This window comes from Trachypithecus francoisi, unplaced genomic scaffold (genome assembly GCF_009764315.1).
Source record: "Trachypithecus francoisi isolate TF-2019V2 unplaced genomic scaffold, Tfra_2.0 Lachesis_group0, whole genome shotgun sequence".
Lineage (NCBI taxonomy): Eukaryota > Metazoa > Chordata > Mammalia > Primates > Cercopithecidae > Trachypithecus > Trachypithecus francoisi.
Window position 1 is genome coordinate 13261382 of NW_022681453.1, and position 15096 is coordinate 13276477.

The 15096-nt window shown below is 37.8% G+C and overlaps 1 protein-coding gene and 1 pseudogene across 4 annotated transcripts in view; both read left to right on the plus strand.

Annotated features, from left to right (window-relative positions):
• The window catches only part of ERICH6 (glutamate rich 6), a 46888-nt gene that overhangs the window by 6325 nt on the left and 25467 nt on the right, over window positions 1-15096 (plus strand). For all 3 annotated transcript variants that reach the window (XM_033204488.1, XM_033204496.1, XM_033204480.1), the window contains exons 4-6: window positions 14111-14173; window positions 14450-14505; window positions 14613-14729. In XM_033204488.1, the coding sequence (XP_033060379.1) occupies window positions 14111-14173; window positions 14450-14505; window positions 14613-14729 (236 nt within the window). The remainder of the gene's footprint in view (window positions 1-14110; window positions 14174-14449; window positions 14506-14612; window positions 14730-15096) is intronic.
• Window positions 4682-6134, plus strand: LOC117080028 (annotated as a pseudogene). Its single transcript, XR_004435682.1, has one exon. The product of XR_004435682.1 is annotated as a WD repeat and SOCS box-containing protein 2-like (transcript).

Consider the following 15096-nt stretch of genomic DNA (forward strand, 5'->3'; position numbering starts at 1 on the left):
ACTGTGGGGATAAAAGCCTGATTGGAGTGGGCTCAAAAGAGAGTGAAATAAGTGTAGAATAGAAATGGAATCATACTCCACAGTCCCATTTCATTGCTAAGCTTTTAATGGTACAATGGTGTAATTAAAACATCAACATAGTCTTATTTTTTAAAAGTCAAAAGATACAAATCAAACAATAGTTTCTTTCAACTATTACCCTCAGTTTCAGATGTCACCACTATTATCATGTTGGTGTGTATCTTTCCAAATCTTTTTCTAAGCTTTTATATCCGTATAAAAGTGTAGTAGTGTGGCCGCTTTTGTTTGCTGCTGTTATTTACATGAATGGTATCACACCGAATCTGTTGTTCTACTTGCTTTTTCACTTAATTGGCCTTGAAATTTTTTACCAGTAAATACAGGTAAAAATTATTTGTAATTGTTGCATAATAGTACATAGTATAGATGTACAATTATTTAAAGATTCCCCAACTGATGCATAAAATTGTTCCTAGATACTCATTTCCACAGTGTTACAGTAAGCTGCCTCCTCTTTGTGTGCATACCCGAGTATTGCTCTAAGACAGATGCCAAGAAAGTGGGATTGTTAAGTGAAAATATACACATTTTAATCATCACCTTCCTAAAGAGCTGACCCAACGTATGCTTCCATCAAAAGGGTTGTTGAGACCACCCTTTTCCTACCCTTTCCCATATAAGATATTGTAATTCTTTTAAATTTTTGACAGTCTGGTAGGTGGAAATGATTATTTTATTTCTTAATTATTATGATTATTGCCAAGGTTGAGCATCTTGATACCAATATATTTTTTCTGGTTACTCGATTATCTTCTTGGAATTAAGCAAACAGTGTTCATATCTTTTGCCCATTTTCCCATTGGGTTGTCTTGTCTTTCTTGATGTTTATTTTTTGGCGGCTCTTTACATATCTGTAATACTTCTTTGGATGTTGTATATGTTGCAGATTGCTCCTCCGAGTTTGTCTTTTACATTTGCTTGTGGTCATTTTTGTTATATATAATTTTAAATTTGATGTAAGTAAATCTTTTCCTTGTGATTCTCACATTTTGTGGTTTAAAAAGTATTTCCCTAATTCAAGAATATACGTATATTTTCCTACATTTTCTTCTAAAACTTCTAGAATTTAACTATTTATCTTTAGCACCTTAATCAATATGGACTTTACTTTTGTGAATGGCTTAAGAAAATAACCATCCTTTTTCCCCCAAATTTTGTCCCTATACTACTCCTTAACCAGTCCAACCCTTCCATTCTGCTTCCACACACATACAAATATTCTGTTCCACTGAACTATTGGTATTTTCCTATACCAATATCACACTATCTTAATTTCTGTGGTTTTACTTATTTAATATATGATAAACCAATTTCTCCCCTCCTTATTCTTTTTCAAAATATTATTCCCAGTTATTCTTGGGCACTTGTTCTTCCAAAAGTATTTCAGAATCAAAATTCCATTGTAAAATCCCACCAAAACTACATTGACTATGTTGATTAATTTGTGAATAATTGATACCTTTTTAATATTAAGTCTTGCTTTGCAGGAACCTAATGTACCTCTCCAATTTTTTTTCTGATCTTCGTGTATATATATATATATATATATATATGTGTTGTATATACTATATATATGAGCCTCCTAAATCTCTTATTAGTTTATGCTAGGTATTTTATAGTCTTTCACTGATGTAACCAACCATTGGGATCTTTTTTCTTTCTTTTTTTGAGACAGAGTCTCGCTCTGTCGCCAGGCTGGAGTGCAGTGGCGCGATCTCGGCCCACTGCAGCCTCCACCTCACAGGTTCAAGCAATTCTCTTGCCTCAGCCTCCTGAGTAGCTGGGATTACAGGCACGAGCCACCACGCCCAGCTAATTTTTGTATTTTTTTTTTTTTTTTAGTAGAGACAGGGTTTCATTACATTGGTCAGGATGGTCTCGGTCTCCTGCCCTCATGATCCGCCCGCCTTAGCCTCCCAAAGTGCTGGGATTACTGGCGCGAGCCACTGCAGCTGGTCAGAATCTTTTTTTCTATTGTATTTTCTAATTGGTTATTGTCAATCTATAGGAAAACTATTGATTTCTATGTATCAATCTTGTATCTGACCTCCTTGCTGTACTTCCTTATTCATCCTAGTAGTTTGTCAGTTGAAAGTCTAGTGGACAATTACATTTCATGTGAATAGTGGCAGCTTTTTTGTTTGTTTGTTTGTTTGTTTGAGACAGAGTCTCGCTCTGTCGCCAATAGTGGCAGTTTTATCTATTCTTTATTGGTTTTACTTAGCAGTTGTTATGGTCTAAATGTTTGTGTTCCCCTCACATACTGAAACCTGATCACTAATGTGATAGTATTAAGAAGTGGAGCCTTTTGGAGATAATTAGGTCATGAGGATGCAGCCCTCATGAATGGGATTAGTGCCCTTGTAAAAGAGGCCCCAGAAAGCTAGTTCATTCCTTCCACCATGTGAAGACACAGCTAGAAGGCACCATATATGAACCAGGAAATGGGCCCTTACCAGACACCAAATCTACCGGCACCTTGATCTTGGACTTCTCAGCTTCCAGAACTGTGAATATAAATTTCTGTTGTTTATATAAGGTACTCAGTTTATGATATTTTGTTATAGCAACCCAAACAAACTAAGACAGAAAATTGCTGCCAAGATATGGGGATGCTGCTTATAAACCAAAAAGTATCTGAGACAGGTTTCAATCAATTTACAAATTTAGGCCGGGCGCGGTGGCTCAAGCCTGTAATCCCAGCACTTTGGGAGGCCGAGATGGGCGGATCATGAAGTCAGGAGATCGAGACCATCCTGGCTAACACGGTGAAACCCCGTCTCTACTAAAAAAAATACAAAAAACTAGCCGGGCAAGGTGGTGGACGCCTGTAGTCCCAGCTACTCGGGAGGCTGAGGCAGGAGAATGGCGTAAACCCGGGAGGCAGAGCTTGCAGTGAGCTGAGATCCGGCCACTGCACTCCAGCCTGGGCGACAGAGCCAGACCCCGGCTCAAAAAAAAAAAAAAAAAATTTACAAATTTATTTTGCCATGGTTAAGGACGTGCCCAGAAGAGATTTAAGACAGAGTCACTGAAATGGTCTTTGCCTTCCTCCAAAGATGATTTTGAGGGCTTCAATATTTAAAGGGGAAAAGCAGGCCAGAAGGAAAGGAGGAAGGAAGTGGTAATCCATGTGTTGCAGGAGAAAAGGAGCAGATAGGAGAATAGTCAAGATGTATTCATCTGGCACTCAGTAAATCAGCACTTTATATAAGATAAAGTGAACATAGAGTAGCTACCCATGGAGATATTTAACCTTTCATCTGTAGCTGTCTGCTTAGAACAAAAGAAAGGGTGGTTTCTTGCATGACTCAGAGTTTAGCTTAATTTTTTCCTTGTGGCATAGTGAATTGGGTTCCTGAGTTTTTATTTTCCATTCACGTTTCTTCTCCCTTTTCTTTTAAAAATGTTTCATATTTCTGAAACACAGCAAAAAATAAATAAATAAATTTTTAAAAATAAAATTTCTCAGAGAAAGCATTTTAGAAAAACATGAGTCTGGTCTCAGGTTGTTTCTGATCTTTCATGGATAAAATGGTTTTAGCAGTTTGTGAAGTCTCATGTCCTGTGAAGAAAAACTAGGGGAGGAAGGGAGAAAAACAACAACAAACAAAGGAACAATCCTGGAAAACTGCTATAGGCCACATTACTCTGAAGTCCATACATCACTAGGCAGGTATGAAAGTGGCTTATGTGTGTAAATAAGGTTGTTGTTATTTTCTTCTAAAGTTTAAGTTTTCTAGCTTCAGTTTGCAGGGCTTTACAAAAGCACAGCTTAGTTTTCAGTGACTCCAAATTGAGGAAAATGGGGGAAAAAAGAAGGAAAAAAATTGAAAACATTATTTTGAAGATTTGTAACCAAGAAAAATTAGAATTCAGTCCAAACTGTAGAAAATAATAAAAATTGAAAACCATTAGCCAAGACAAGAATCTAACAAGTATGCTATAGGTTTGGAAACATAATTTTTCTCTCTCCAGTTTTTTTCTCTCTCCCATTTTTACTAAAGACAAATCATGATAGGACTGGTTTGCTTTATTATACTTGGCCTAATTATTTGTATACAGTGCAGCAAGAATAATTATTTTTACATAAACTTTTAAATTGGCTTAGTTGCAACTTTTGTTCTGTAGAAAGAATCTTGGATAAGACTTTTTTTAAAGTTGAGCCCAGCCATGGATTTGTACCATCAAATACCTATGAGTTGGGTGATCTTCTCTCCTCTTGAAGTTCCAAGATAAAACTTGGGGCTCCTAGGCCTGTCAGAAAATGACATTCTTTACTTACCACAGGTCAGGAACTCTGTACAGGGACTGTATGGACAAGTATGAGGCCAGTTTTCCCAAAGGGCTTTTATTAGATCCATAAGTCAAATTCGATTCCTTAAGGAAAGCACACCATTCCAGTCAAAGCCTTGGTAAACTAACCAGTTTCTCCAATTGTGTTCTGTCATAAATGAAAACAGATTCTTATTGCACTTATACAAATAACTGTATTGCTATAAGTTAAGAATGCTCACAAATAGTTTCCAAATTCTGGAGAAATCAGGTAGAAAACAAATACACTCCAAATTTTGTTCTTAGGAGTATACTTTACTCAATTGTTAAAAGCTGTAAATATCTTATAAGTTTTCTTGAGTCTGAAAAACAAAACAGAGGATCAGCAACATTTTAAGCAAAAAGTTAAAAAGATTACTTAGGACAGGAAGCAGCTGATGGCCTCTCCGGGTGGTGGCGGCGGCCAGGCCAGGGCGGGTGGCGCAGGGGCGTCATGAGGGCCCATGGCCCGGGGGGCTGAGGCGCCCGCCACCTGCTGCGGGGACCACATGTCTTCCATGGAGGCTGGAGAGAAACTGCTGCTACTGGCCAAACTCAAGCCTGGGCACCCCCACCAGTTTGATTGGAAGTCCAGCTGTGAAACCTGGAGTGTCGCCTTCTTGCCAGATGGCTCCTGATTTGCTTGGTCTCAAGGACATTGCATTGTCAAACTGATCCTCCGGCCACTGGAGAAGCAGTTCATCCCTAAAGGGTTTGAAGCCAAAAACCGAAGTAGCAAAAATGAGATGAAAGGGTGGGGCAGCCCAAAAGAGAAGATGCTGGACTGTGGTCAGATTGTCTGGGGGGTGGCCTTCAGCCCATGGCCTTCCCACCCAGCAAGAAGCTCTGGGCACACCACCACCCCCAAGTGCCCGATGTCTCTTGCCTGGTTCTTGCTACGGGACTCAACGATGGGCAGATCAAGATCTGGGAGGTGCAGACAGGGCTTCTGCTTTTGAATCTTTCTGGCCACCAAGATGTCGTGAGAGATCTGAGCTTCACATCCAGTGGCAATTTGATTTTCGTCTCCGCATCACAGTTTAAGACTCTTCGCATCTGGGACCTGAATAAACACAGTAAACAGATTCAAGTGTTATCGGGCCACCTGCAGTGGGTTTACTGCTGTTCCATCTCCCCAGACTGCAGCATGCTGTGCTCTGCAGCTGAAGAGAAGTCGGTCTTTCTATGGAGCATGGGGTCCTACATGTTAATTTGGAAGCTAGAGGGCCATCAAAGCAGTGTTGTCTCTTGTGACTTCTCCCCCGACTCTGCCCTGCTTGTCACGGCTTCTTATGATACCAATGTGATTATGTGGGACCCCTACACCGGCGAAAGGCTGAGATCACTCCACCACACCCAGGTTGACCCCACCATGGATGACAGTGATGTCCACATTAGCTCACTGAGATCTGTGTGCTTCTCTCCAGAAGGCTTATACCTTGCCACGGTGGCAGATGACAGACTCCTCAGGATCTGGGCCCTGGAACTGAAAACTCCCATTGCATTTGCTCCTGTGACCAATGGTCTTTGCTGCTGCACATTTTTTCCACATGGTGGAGTCATTGCCACAGGGACAAGAGATGGCCACATCCAGTTCTGGACAGCTCCTAGGGTGCTGTCCTCACTGAAGCACTTATGCTGGAAAGCCCGTCAAAGTTTCCTAACAACTTACCAACTCCTAGCACTGCCAATCCCCAAGAAAATGAAAGAGTTTCTCACATACAGGACTTTTTAAGCAATGCCACATCTTGTGTTTCTTTGTAGCAGGGTAGATAGTCTTGTCAAAGGGAGGTGCTGGAATAATGGGCCAAACATCTGGTCTTGGATTCAAATAGCATTTCTTTGGGATTGTGAATAGAATGTAGCAACACCAGATTCCAGTGTACTAGTCATGGATCTTTCTCTCCCTGGCATATGAAAGTCAGTCTTAAAGAAAGAGATTCCACTTCCATGGCAACAGAGCTTTACCTTAAATCTTTAGTCCGGTTTTGAACAGCAAGTGTTGAACTCTTTCTAGTTGTTTTGATTCAAAGTGCAGTTACTGATGTTGTTTTGATTACACAAGTAAGTAGGCCTCCAGAGTCTCTCTAGTGGCAGAGCAGTTCACACTCCCTCCCTGAGAAGGATGGCTTCTGCCTGGTACCTATCCTTGTGTTACTGATGCAGTGGTAGCATTGGTTCAAGTTCTCTCCTGCTGTGGTCAGAGTTGCTTTGACGTTGGCCAAGTGCTTTACTTCTTGGGCTCCCTTCTGACCTGCAGGACAGTTTTCCTGGAGCCATTTGGTATGAGGTATTAATTTAACTTAACTAAATTACAGGAGAATCAGAGGCCGTGTTCCTGACCGATCCAGACACTATTATTGGCTTTTTTTTTTTTTTTAACAACAGTGTGCATGTGCAGGAGATGACAAATTTGTATGTCAGATTATACAAGGATGTATTCTTAAACTGCATGACTATTCAGATGGCTACTGAGTTATCAGTGGCCATTTATCATCACCATATTTATTTGTATTTTCTCAGTAGTTTTGGCCAGACCTCAACAGATGTTAAGGTACAACTGTGTTTTTCTCGATTACCTAATAACCGTAGTACTTAAATTGAACAGTTGCAAAGATGTCTTAATTGTGTAAAGAATTGGTGTAGTCATGACTTTAGCTGATACTTTTATGTACGAGATCTGTCTCTGCTGTTTAACTTCATTGGATTAATCAGCTGGTTTCAACTCTCCCGTGAAACAAAAATAGCTCCTTAAAAGTACTGTTCTCCTTCAGTGGCATGTAGTTAGTTATCTAATCAAGACACCTCATTCAAACAAAACCTGCCTTAGGAAAATTTAATATATTTTAAATTATTTTAAAAGAAATACAACATCTTATTCTTTAGCTTTCTTAATCGGTGCTTTATGGAGGCCAGTGTAACATTACATGACTCGTTAAGAAAGTTGAGGAATTTCCTCTACCACCTTTGTTGCTTGAAGAAAAACATGTCTTTTCAAAATGAGAGGATTTCATTGAAGGAAAGAAAAAAAGTTGAAAAGAAAAAAAAAAGATTACTTCAGACTTCTCTTAGTCTATGCAGTTAATTCCTGTTCTGCTTGATATTCATGAATATTTCAGCTTGCCACGAGTCCTGAAAGCTTTTCCTCTATTCTGATGCCACAGTCTCTGAAGCTATCAGAAACCTGCATTTGAGGACACCTGTTAAGAGTTTTATGGCTGATTATAAAACCACCTTCTAAAGAGCACCAAAACAAGATAACAATTGCCTGGGGATGACAAAAGTTTTAGGGCAGCCATAATTAAAGACACAATTGACAAGAAAATTTGTTACCTCTGTGGTACACAATAATTTAACATAATTATAATTATTACTGATAATGTACATTAACTCATATCAAAATTATAGGAGTTTCCCATAATTTTGGAACACATACTAATAGCATATTTATACAAATACAGGCCAAAGAAAACCAAACATCATTTTATATTTGACAGTGCTTCCTGCATAATTTTTATACCAAATAAGCCAAATATGTCATTTTTGGACTTTAAAGAACCTAATATCTTAAAGGATTAATTAGATCAGGAAAAGACATAATTTATAATTTGATTTGGAAAGTTTGTCAATTATCAAAGGTTTAAAACACTTGATATCACAAAATAGGATCACAGGTTATTGTAAAATAAGTCATTTCATTTAACCAAAGTGACAACTCAAGGATTTCAAGAAAAGAGCAAAAACCTTCATTCTTTGAGAGAAGAGACTTAATTTTCCAAATTATAAGCCCTAATAAAGACAACATGAAGCCAATTAAATTTGTTTTTCAAGTTTTTATAAATAATCTATAAAATTTTAATCTTGACCATAAGATATAACTTCCATAGCCTTTTGTAATCTTTATAAACTTTATGAAAGAATTGGTTAATGCTTCATGAAAACCTTGTTAAACTGACACAGGCACCTATATGCTAGTCTTGTATCAGTGTGCTTTTGACATTGATGATTAAAGAGAAACTGAACTTATTTTATCCCTCAAAATTGGCCCTTATAATCTCACAGGCCCATCACTTCCATGATAGTCCCTCGGCCTTGAGGAGTGGAATAGCTTTAATTTCTGGCCCTGTGTCTCGGGAATGCAGTTTATTTTGATTGACATCTTCTACCAGGCCTGAAGATGGGGCCTTAATTGCTGTCAGTGTTTAAAATTCAGCAGGACTTGGTGTCCTTTTTAGACAGAGTCAAAGCCCTGTAACTCAATCTCACAAGTACTTTAAAAGTACATACAGAAGGATACACAGACGTAATAACCTTAATTTGTAAAAAAATTTAATCTCAGCCTTTTTTCCTAAGCAAACCAAAACTTAATAATAATGTGACAAATTGATTATATAACTTTTTTTTAAGAAATCCTCTTATCATGACTTACACAGACCTTTCATGACATGATTGGACTTTCTGGTTTGTCCTGAATATCCCTCTCTCTTAAACAATCAGTCATTCTACTCTAGGACTAAATTTACCATACAAGATTCTTTCTTTCTCATTGAAATTATTTCTCTTTAAGCTTTCTTACAAAAAACAAGCAAACAAACCTCTTTATTTTTATAACTTTCTTTACATCTCTCTTATTTCCTGGTTCCTTTTACCTTGTTTAATACATGACCTTTAAATAAGCTTTGAATTAGACAAAAATTATTCACCTTTTTAAAAAGGACACCTGTTTTTTAAAAGAGTATTTTCCTACAAATATATTTTTATTGGAAAATACCCAAATAATGAAATATCTGTAATTTAACTTTAGATTCTAAATTATGATGAATTTGTCTACAAGTATTTATTCCATTACATTTACCTAATTATTTTAATTGTTTACCTGGATTATTTATGAAAACTGTGATAGTCATCATTTAAAGTTATGGAACTGCCATTGCAAAATTATAACTGAGACAGTGAAAAAGATTTGACCCAACTGATTCCATATTGCTTTTAACCTCCAAGCTGTCCTTGTTCATTCCTGGGCATAGGCTGAACTAGCTTTGGGAGGAACTTAGTTTATAATTTAGCTTTGAAACAAAGATGATAATGGTCCTTTCCCAAAACAAACCTTACTGCCTGTGGACCAGACTGCCTAAAACCACAAGATTAGAAGTTATGGTAATCTTACTAAATTTAAGATGTAGCTATTTTTTATTAAATCAATATCAATGTCTTACTTATTAAAGATTATACAAGCAAAGATCATTTTGTCTTGGGCTGGGTTTATAGTTTTGTAACCCCTATGTCAGATTTTGACATCTTATAGTATTTGGCAGGGATAAGTATGAAATTGCTTGATTAATAAATGCAAACAAAAATGTATGTTGACAATTCTTAAGACATTTCTAATATTACTTTACCAATAATTGAAAAGCTAGTTTATTTATTAAAGATTTTACTGAAGTTATGTAAACTTGAAAAAGCATTTGACTAGTCTTTTCTTTTTTCCTGATAAAGTATTCGATTCAAGTGCTTTTATTTTTCTTTAAGCCAATTAATTAGAGTTGTTTTATATCTTTTCAGTAATAAAACACATGCATAGATATATTAGGCATGCCAATAGAAGTACATCTTATAGACTAATGAAAACCTTTTTTTTCCCCTATGTTAGACATTCAGATTCTTGATAACCTATTTCACAACCCTAGGCAGTTTTCAGCTAAATAGACTTAAATTTGCATATTAAAGGAAACAACTCATGTGAAAATCAAATAGCAAAATTTATATCATAACATATGGAGAGAAAAAGTCTGGTGTGCTAGAGGGAGATTAAAGACGGATGCCAAATCAAACATAAAATTATAAAAATATTTCATAGTTTTGTATAAGGAGACCAATTTTATTTAGACAGTGACTACCTATCTTTTAACTGGATTGCTGAGCTCTAGGCAAAGCCCATGCCAAATCCTGGGTTTCCAAAAAGGGAGAATTATTATGAGCCTAGACCACATCATGCTTTTACAGTGCATGTAAAAAAAAAAAAAAAAAAAATTTTAAACGAAGACATTTCTAAGTGCCTAAACTACACCCTTCTTTAAAAACCCAAGAGTAGCCTCTGTTGCAGTAACTATATTAGTCAATAAATCAGGTAACAATACCAAAGAAAGCAGTTTAAAAGCTGAACTGAACTTGTCTGTTTACACTCTTGGAGTTCCCATAGGGAAAAACAGCATTCTCTCCCAAAGGGAGTCTGGTACCTTCTCTGTTTTCTTTAAGGAACCCCGGGCTATTATAAACTATTTTAGGCTCCTCATGCAGCAGAGGATACAAGAGAAAGGAGAGACAGCAGAAGTAAATGAAGAAAACAGAATTCAGTCAACTGAGAAGAAAAACACTTTTGCTCAAAAGAAAAGGGACAAGATTCTAGGAGGAAAAAAAATTAAAACATGAAGGCCTTTTAAATACAAACATACACATGCACACATACACACACACACATCTTGGATGTTAGCTTTTAATTAAGCTAATTTTAACCACTGAGCTTCTTTTAAGAAAATGTTTTAAAATCTCATTACCATATTTCAGCTAGGAAAAATTACTGCTATTTCAGAAGTACCAAGTATTAAACCAGAAAGGGCTTGATTTAGGAACAAAACCCAGGCTGTTGTGGTGGAAAAAATCAGGCAGAACCTTAGCTATGGAACTGCAGCATGAGACAACAACCACTACTTTTGGTTTGGCCTGGCTAGCAAACAGGTGGCCTCATTATGTAAAGATATAAAATATATGTTATATAAAAGATATATGTTATATAAAATAGTTACCTGCCTTCCAGTGTCGTGGAAGCAGGACAAAAATGACTTCCTTGTGTTGGAAGCAAGTAAAACTTCAAAAAAAGAGAAGTTGTACAGCAAAATAAACTTTAGATCATGACCAAACTTGAGATCAGGGATTCTCTGGAGGGGGTGCTTCCAAGCCTCAGCAAATTGTCCTGTTGGTTTGAGCCATACAGATAGCTCAAGCTAGTACCAACCACCAATAGAAGATTTGTCAAATATCAGGGGTACCTCCACTCAGAATTCCTCTGTGGTTACCAAAATGTGAACCCCGAAAATCTGAGACAGGCCTCAGTTAATTTAGAAAGTTTATTTTACCAAGGTGGAGGATGCGCACCTATGACACAGCCTCAGGAGGTCCTGGCGACATGTGCCCAAGGTGGTCAGAGCACAGTTTGGTTTTATCCATTTTAGGGAGACATGAGACATCAATCAACATACATAACGAACATTGGTTTCATCTGGAGAGGCGGGACAACTCAAACTTAGGAGGGGGCTTCCGGGTCATAGGTAGAGAAGAGCCAATGGTTGCATTCTTTTGAGTTTCTTATTAGCCTCTCCAAAGGAGGCAATCAGATATGCATTAATCTCAGTGAGCAGAAGGGTGACATTGAATAGAATGGGAGGCAGGTTTTCCCTAAGCAGTTCCCAGCTTGACTTTTCCCTTTAGCTTAGTGATTTTGGGGCCCCCGTATATTTTCCTTTCCCATAAGATACCCAGTTTAGGGCATTTTGTTATAGCAGCCCAAATGAACTAAGACAGCAATGTATCATGGACATCTTTCCATGTCAGGAATGATTGACCTAATTCTTTGAAATTACTGCATAATATTTCCTCATATACAGTTATTGTGACTTATGTAATGCTAGACGTATTGGGGTTGTTCTTGTTTTGTTTTTTTCTTTTTTTCTTTTTGAGCTCTTCCCTGTAACAAATAACGTATTAGTAACAATCTTTGTGCATTAATTTTTTTAAATACCTGTGCCAGCATTTCTATAGATAAAGATGCCTGAAACATCTTTAAAATATTTTCAGATGATCCACGTTGTCCCCCACCTCCCCAAAATAGATCAACTTCTTTTTTTAAAAATTTTATTTATTTATTTATTTATTTACTTTTTGAGACAAGGTCTTGCTCTGTCACCCAGGCTTGAGTGCAGTGGCATGATCTCAGCTCACTATAGCCTCAACCTCCTGCTCAGGTGATCCTCCCACCTTAACCCCCAGTAACTGGGACCACAGGCATGCACCATCACAATCAGCTAATTTTTTTAAAGTTTTTCATAGAGACCAGGTCTCAATATTTTGCCCAGGCTGTTCTCAAACTCCTGGATTCAAGTAATATCTCCCACCTTGGCCTCCCAGAGTTCTGGGATTACAGGCATGAACCACCACACCCAGCCTGGATCAACTTCTGAAGCATATCTGTCTCCAACAGCAGCCCTTGCTCTCCTGGCTTTGCTAAGAAAATAAGTCCCTTGCACTTAAATAGCCTCTTTACTTTGCCTCTGTCCCATTATAGGTTGCTCGCATTAGTTTTTCATCATTCCAATCCCATCTGCTTTAAATCTTCTAGACATTTACTCAAAGTTGCTGATTTGTGGATGGCCTTCTTCCCCATTTCCAGTGCTGCTCTGGAATCTAGATAGAGTAATCCTGGTGGTTTACTTCACTGTCTTGAACTAGAATCCTCAGCACCCTCCTACCTGAAAAATCTCATGAAGAATAACAGACATAAAGTAGATTGATGGTACTTAAAATAAGCAGAAAATAAAAGGGTATGCAAAGCATGATTATAACCAAGGAAAATATTAATCTGCAGCACAATAGTCCCCTCTTATCTACAGTTTCATCTTCTGTGGTTTCAGCTGCCTGCAGTCTGAAAACGTTAGTGGGAAATTTCTGAAATAATCAACACGTAACTTGTAAATTGCATGATATTCTGAGTAGAGTGATGAAGTCTCTCACTAGCCCACTCTGTCCTGCCTGGGACATGAATTATCTCTTTGTCTGTTGGAGTCACTTAGCAGCCTTCTGATTATCAGATCGACTGTAGTGGCATTGCAGTGCTTGTGTTCAAATAACCATTAATTTCTTTTTCTTTTATTTCATTTTATTTATTTTGAGACAAAAATTTGCTTGGTAGCCCACGTTGGAGTACAATGACACAATCTCAGCTCACTGCAACTTCTGCCACGGGTTCTACAGGTGCCCGTCACCACACCTGGCTAATTTTTGTATTTTTAGTAGAGACAGGGTTTCGCCCTGTTGGCTAGGCTGGTCTTGAACTCCTGACCTCAAGTGGTCCACCCACCTTGGCCTCCCAAAATGCTGGGAATACAGGTGTGAGCCACTGTACCTAGACCTCAGTTTCTTAATCATGGCCCCAAAGCTCAAGATAAGTGATGTTGGCAATTTGGACATGCCAAAGAGAATCCATAAAGTGTGTCCTTTAAGTGAAAAGGTAAAAGCTATTGACTTCATTTAAAAAAGAAAAAAATAGTATGCTGAGGTTGCTAAGATACATGGTAAGAATGAATCTTCTATCTGTAAAATTGTGAAGGAAAAATAAATTTGTGCACAGTAGGGTCTGGTATACCTGCAGTTTGAGGCATCCACTCAGGATCTTGGAATGTGTCCCCTGCAGATCAAGGGGGACTACTGTATTCTAGGACTAGAAAAGAAGGGGAAACATGTTAAAATGTGATATATAGAATGCTAACTTTCCTTTGTTTATTCCTTATTGTTGGCAAAATGTTATTTGGAAAAAGAGACAAAAGATTAAAAGACAAAAGAAACATAGTGAGGGTACTTATTTTTCCAAGAGCTGTATATTCTTTTATATTCAGCTTCTTTTCTACTTTGTCAGATTGATGACACATGTACACTGTTTTCACAGGGAAGAAAACAGCCTCTAAAGTGAAGAAAGCTGAACCTGAATGTCTGGCATCTAAGTTAAGAGGTAAATACATGTTTGGCATCGTCTCCTTTTGCTGGCAAAGGTAAACTACCAGTAGGGAATCACCTGAACTTGCACAGAGCCCATCTGCTTTGAAAAAGGACTCGCCTGAGAACAGTTGTAAGAAGGTGGCAAAAACGTCAGGGTTCAGGGCATCTGAACAGTGTGTGCATGCTAAGCGAGGAGGATGATAGTGGGTGTGAATCTCCAAATTACAGAAGTGGAATGCACTGCACAAAGGCTTTAAACATTTCTTATAAATCTATTCTTTCTCTTCAGAAAAATGGGTAATTAATCCAGAAGAGCCAAAACTAAATATTTTGTATGAGCTGGAGGTAAGAAATGTTTATCATACTAACTAGTACACTGTTCTCATAGTAAAAATGGCTTATCCAGTCTTCAATTATTTCCCCTCGCCACCCCTTTCTCTGTTTAAATTTAGTTTAAGGAAGACTTCATAACACTATTCGAGCCTTCTCTAAGAACGTTACCCAGCGTTGGACCACCAACCATTCTGGCATACAAAGAAGAGAGCTCCAATTTAGACATTAACTTCAAGGTGATTTTAATTCATGTTTTTAATTATTACTCTTTTAAAATGACATTAAAAAATTAATGATTTGCACAATAGACAGTGAAAAGGCTCTAAAAGGAAAAAAAAAAAAAAGCCAAAGAGCTCAATTACTTAGAATAGCACTTACAGTGACTGTGTTAGTCGCCTAGGGCTGCTATAACTAGTACCACAAACTGGATGGCTTAAAACAACAGAAACTTACTGTCTTGTAGTTATGGAGGCTAGAAGTTCGAAATCAGTGTTTTGGCAGGGCCAACATACAGTGGCGAATCCTACCTTCCCTCTTCCTAGCTTGTGGTTGTGGCAGCAGTTTTGGCATTCCTTGGCTTGCAGCTGCATCACTCCAATCTCT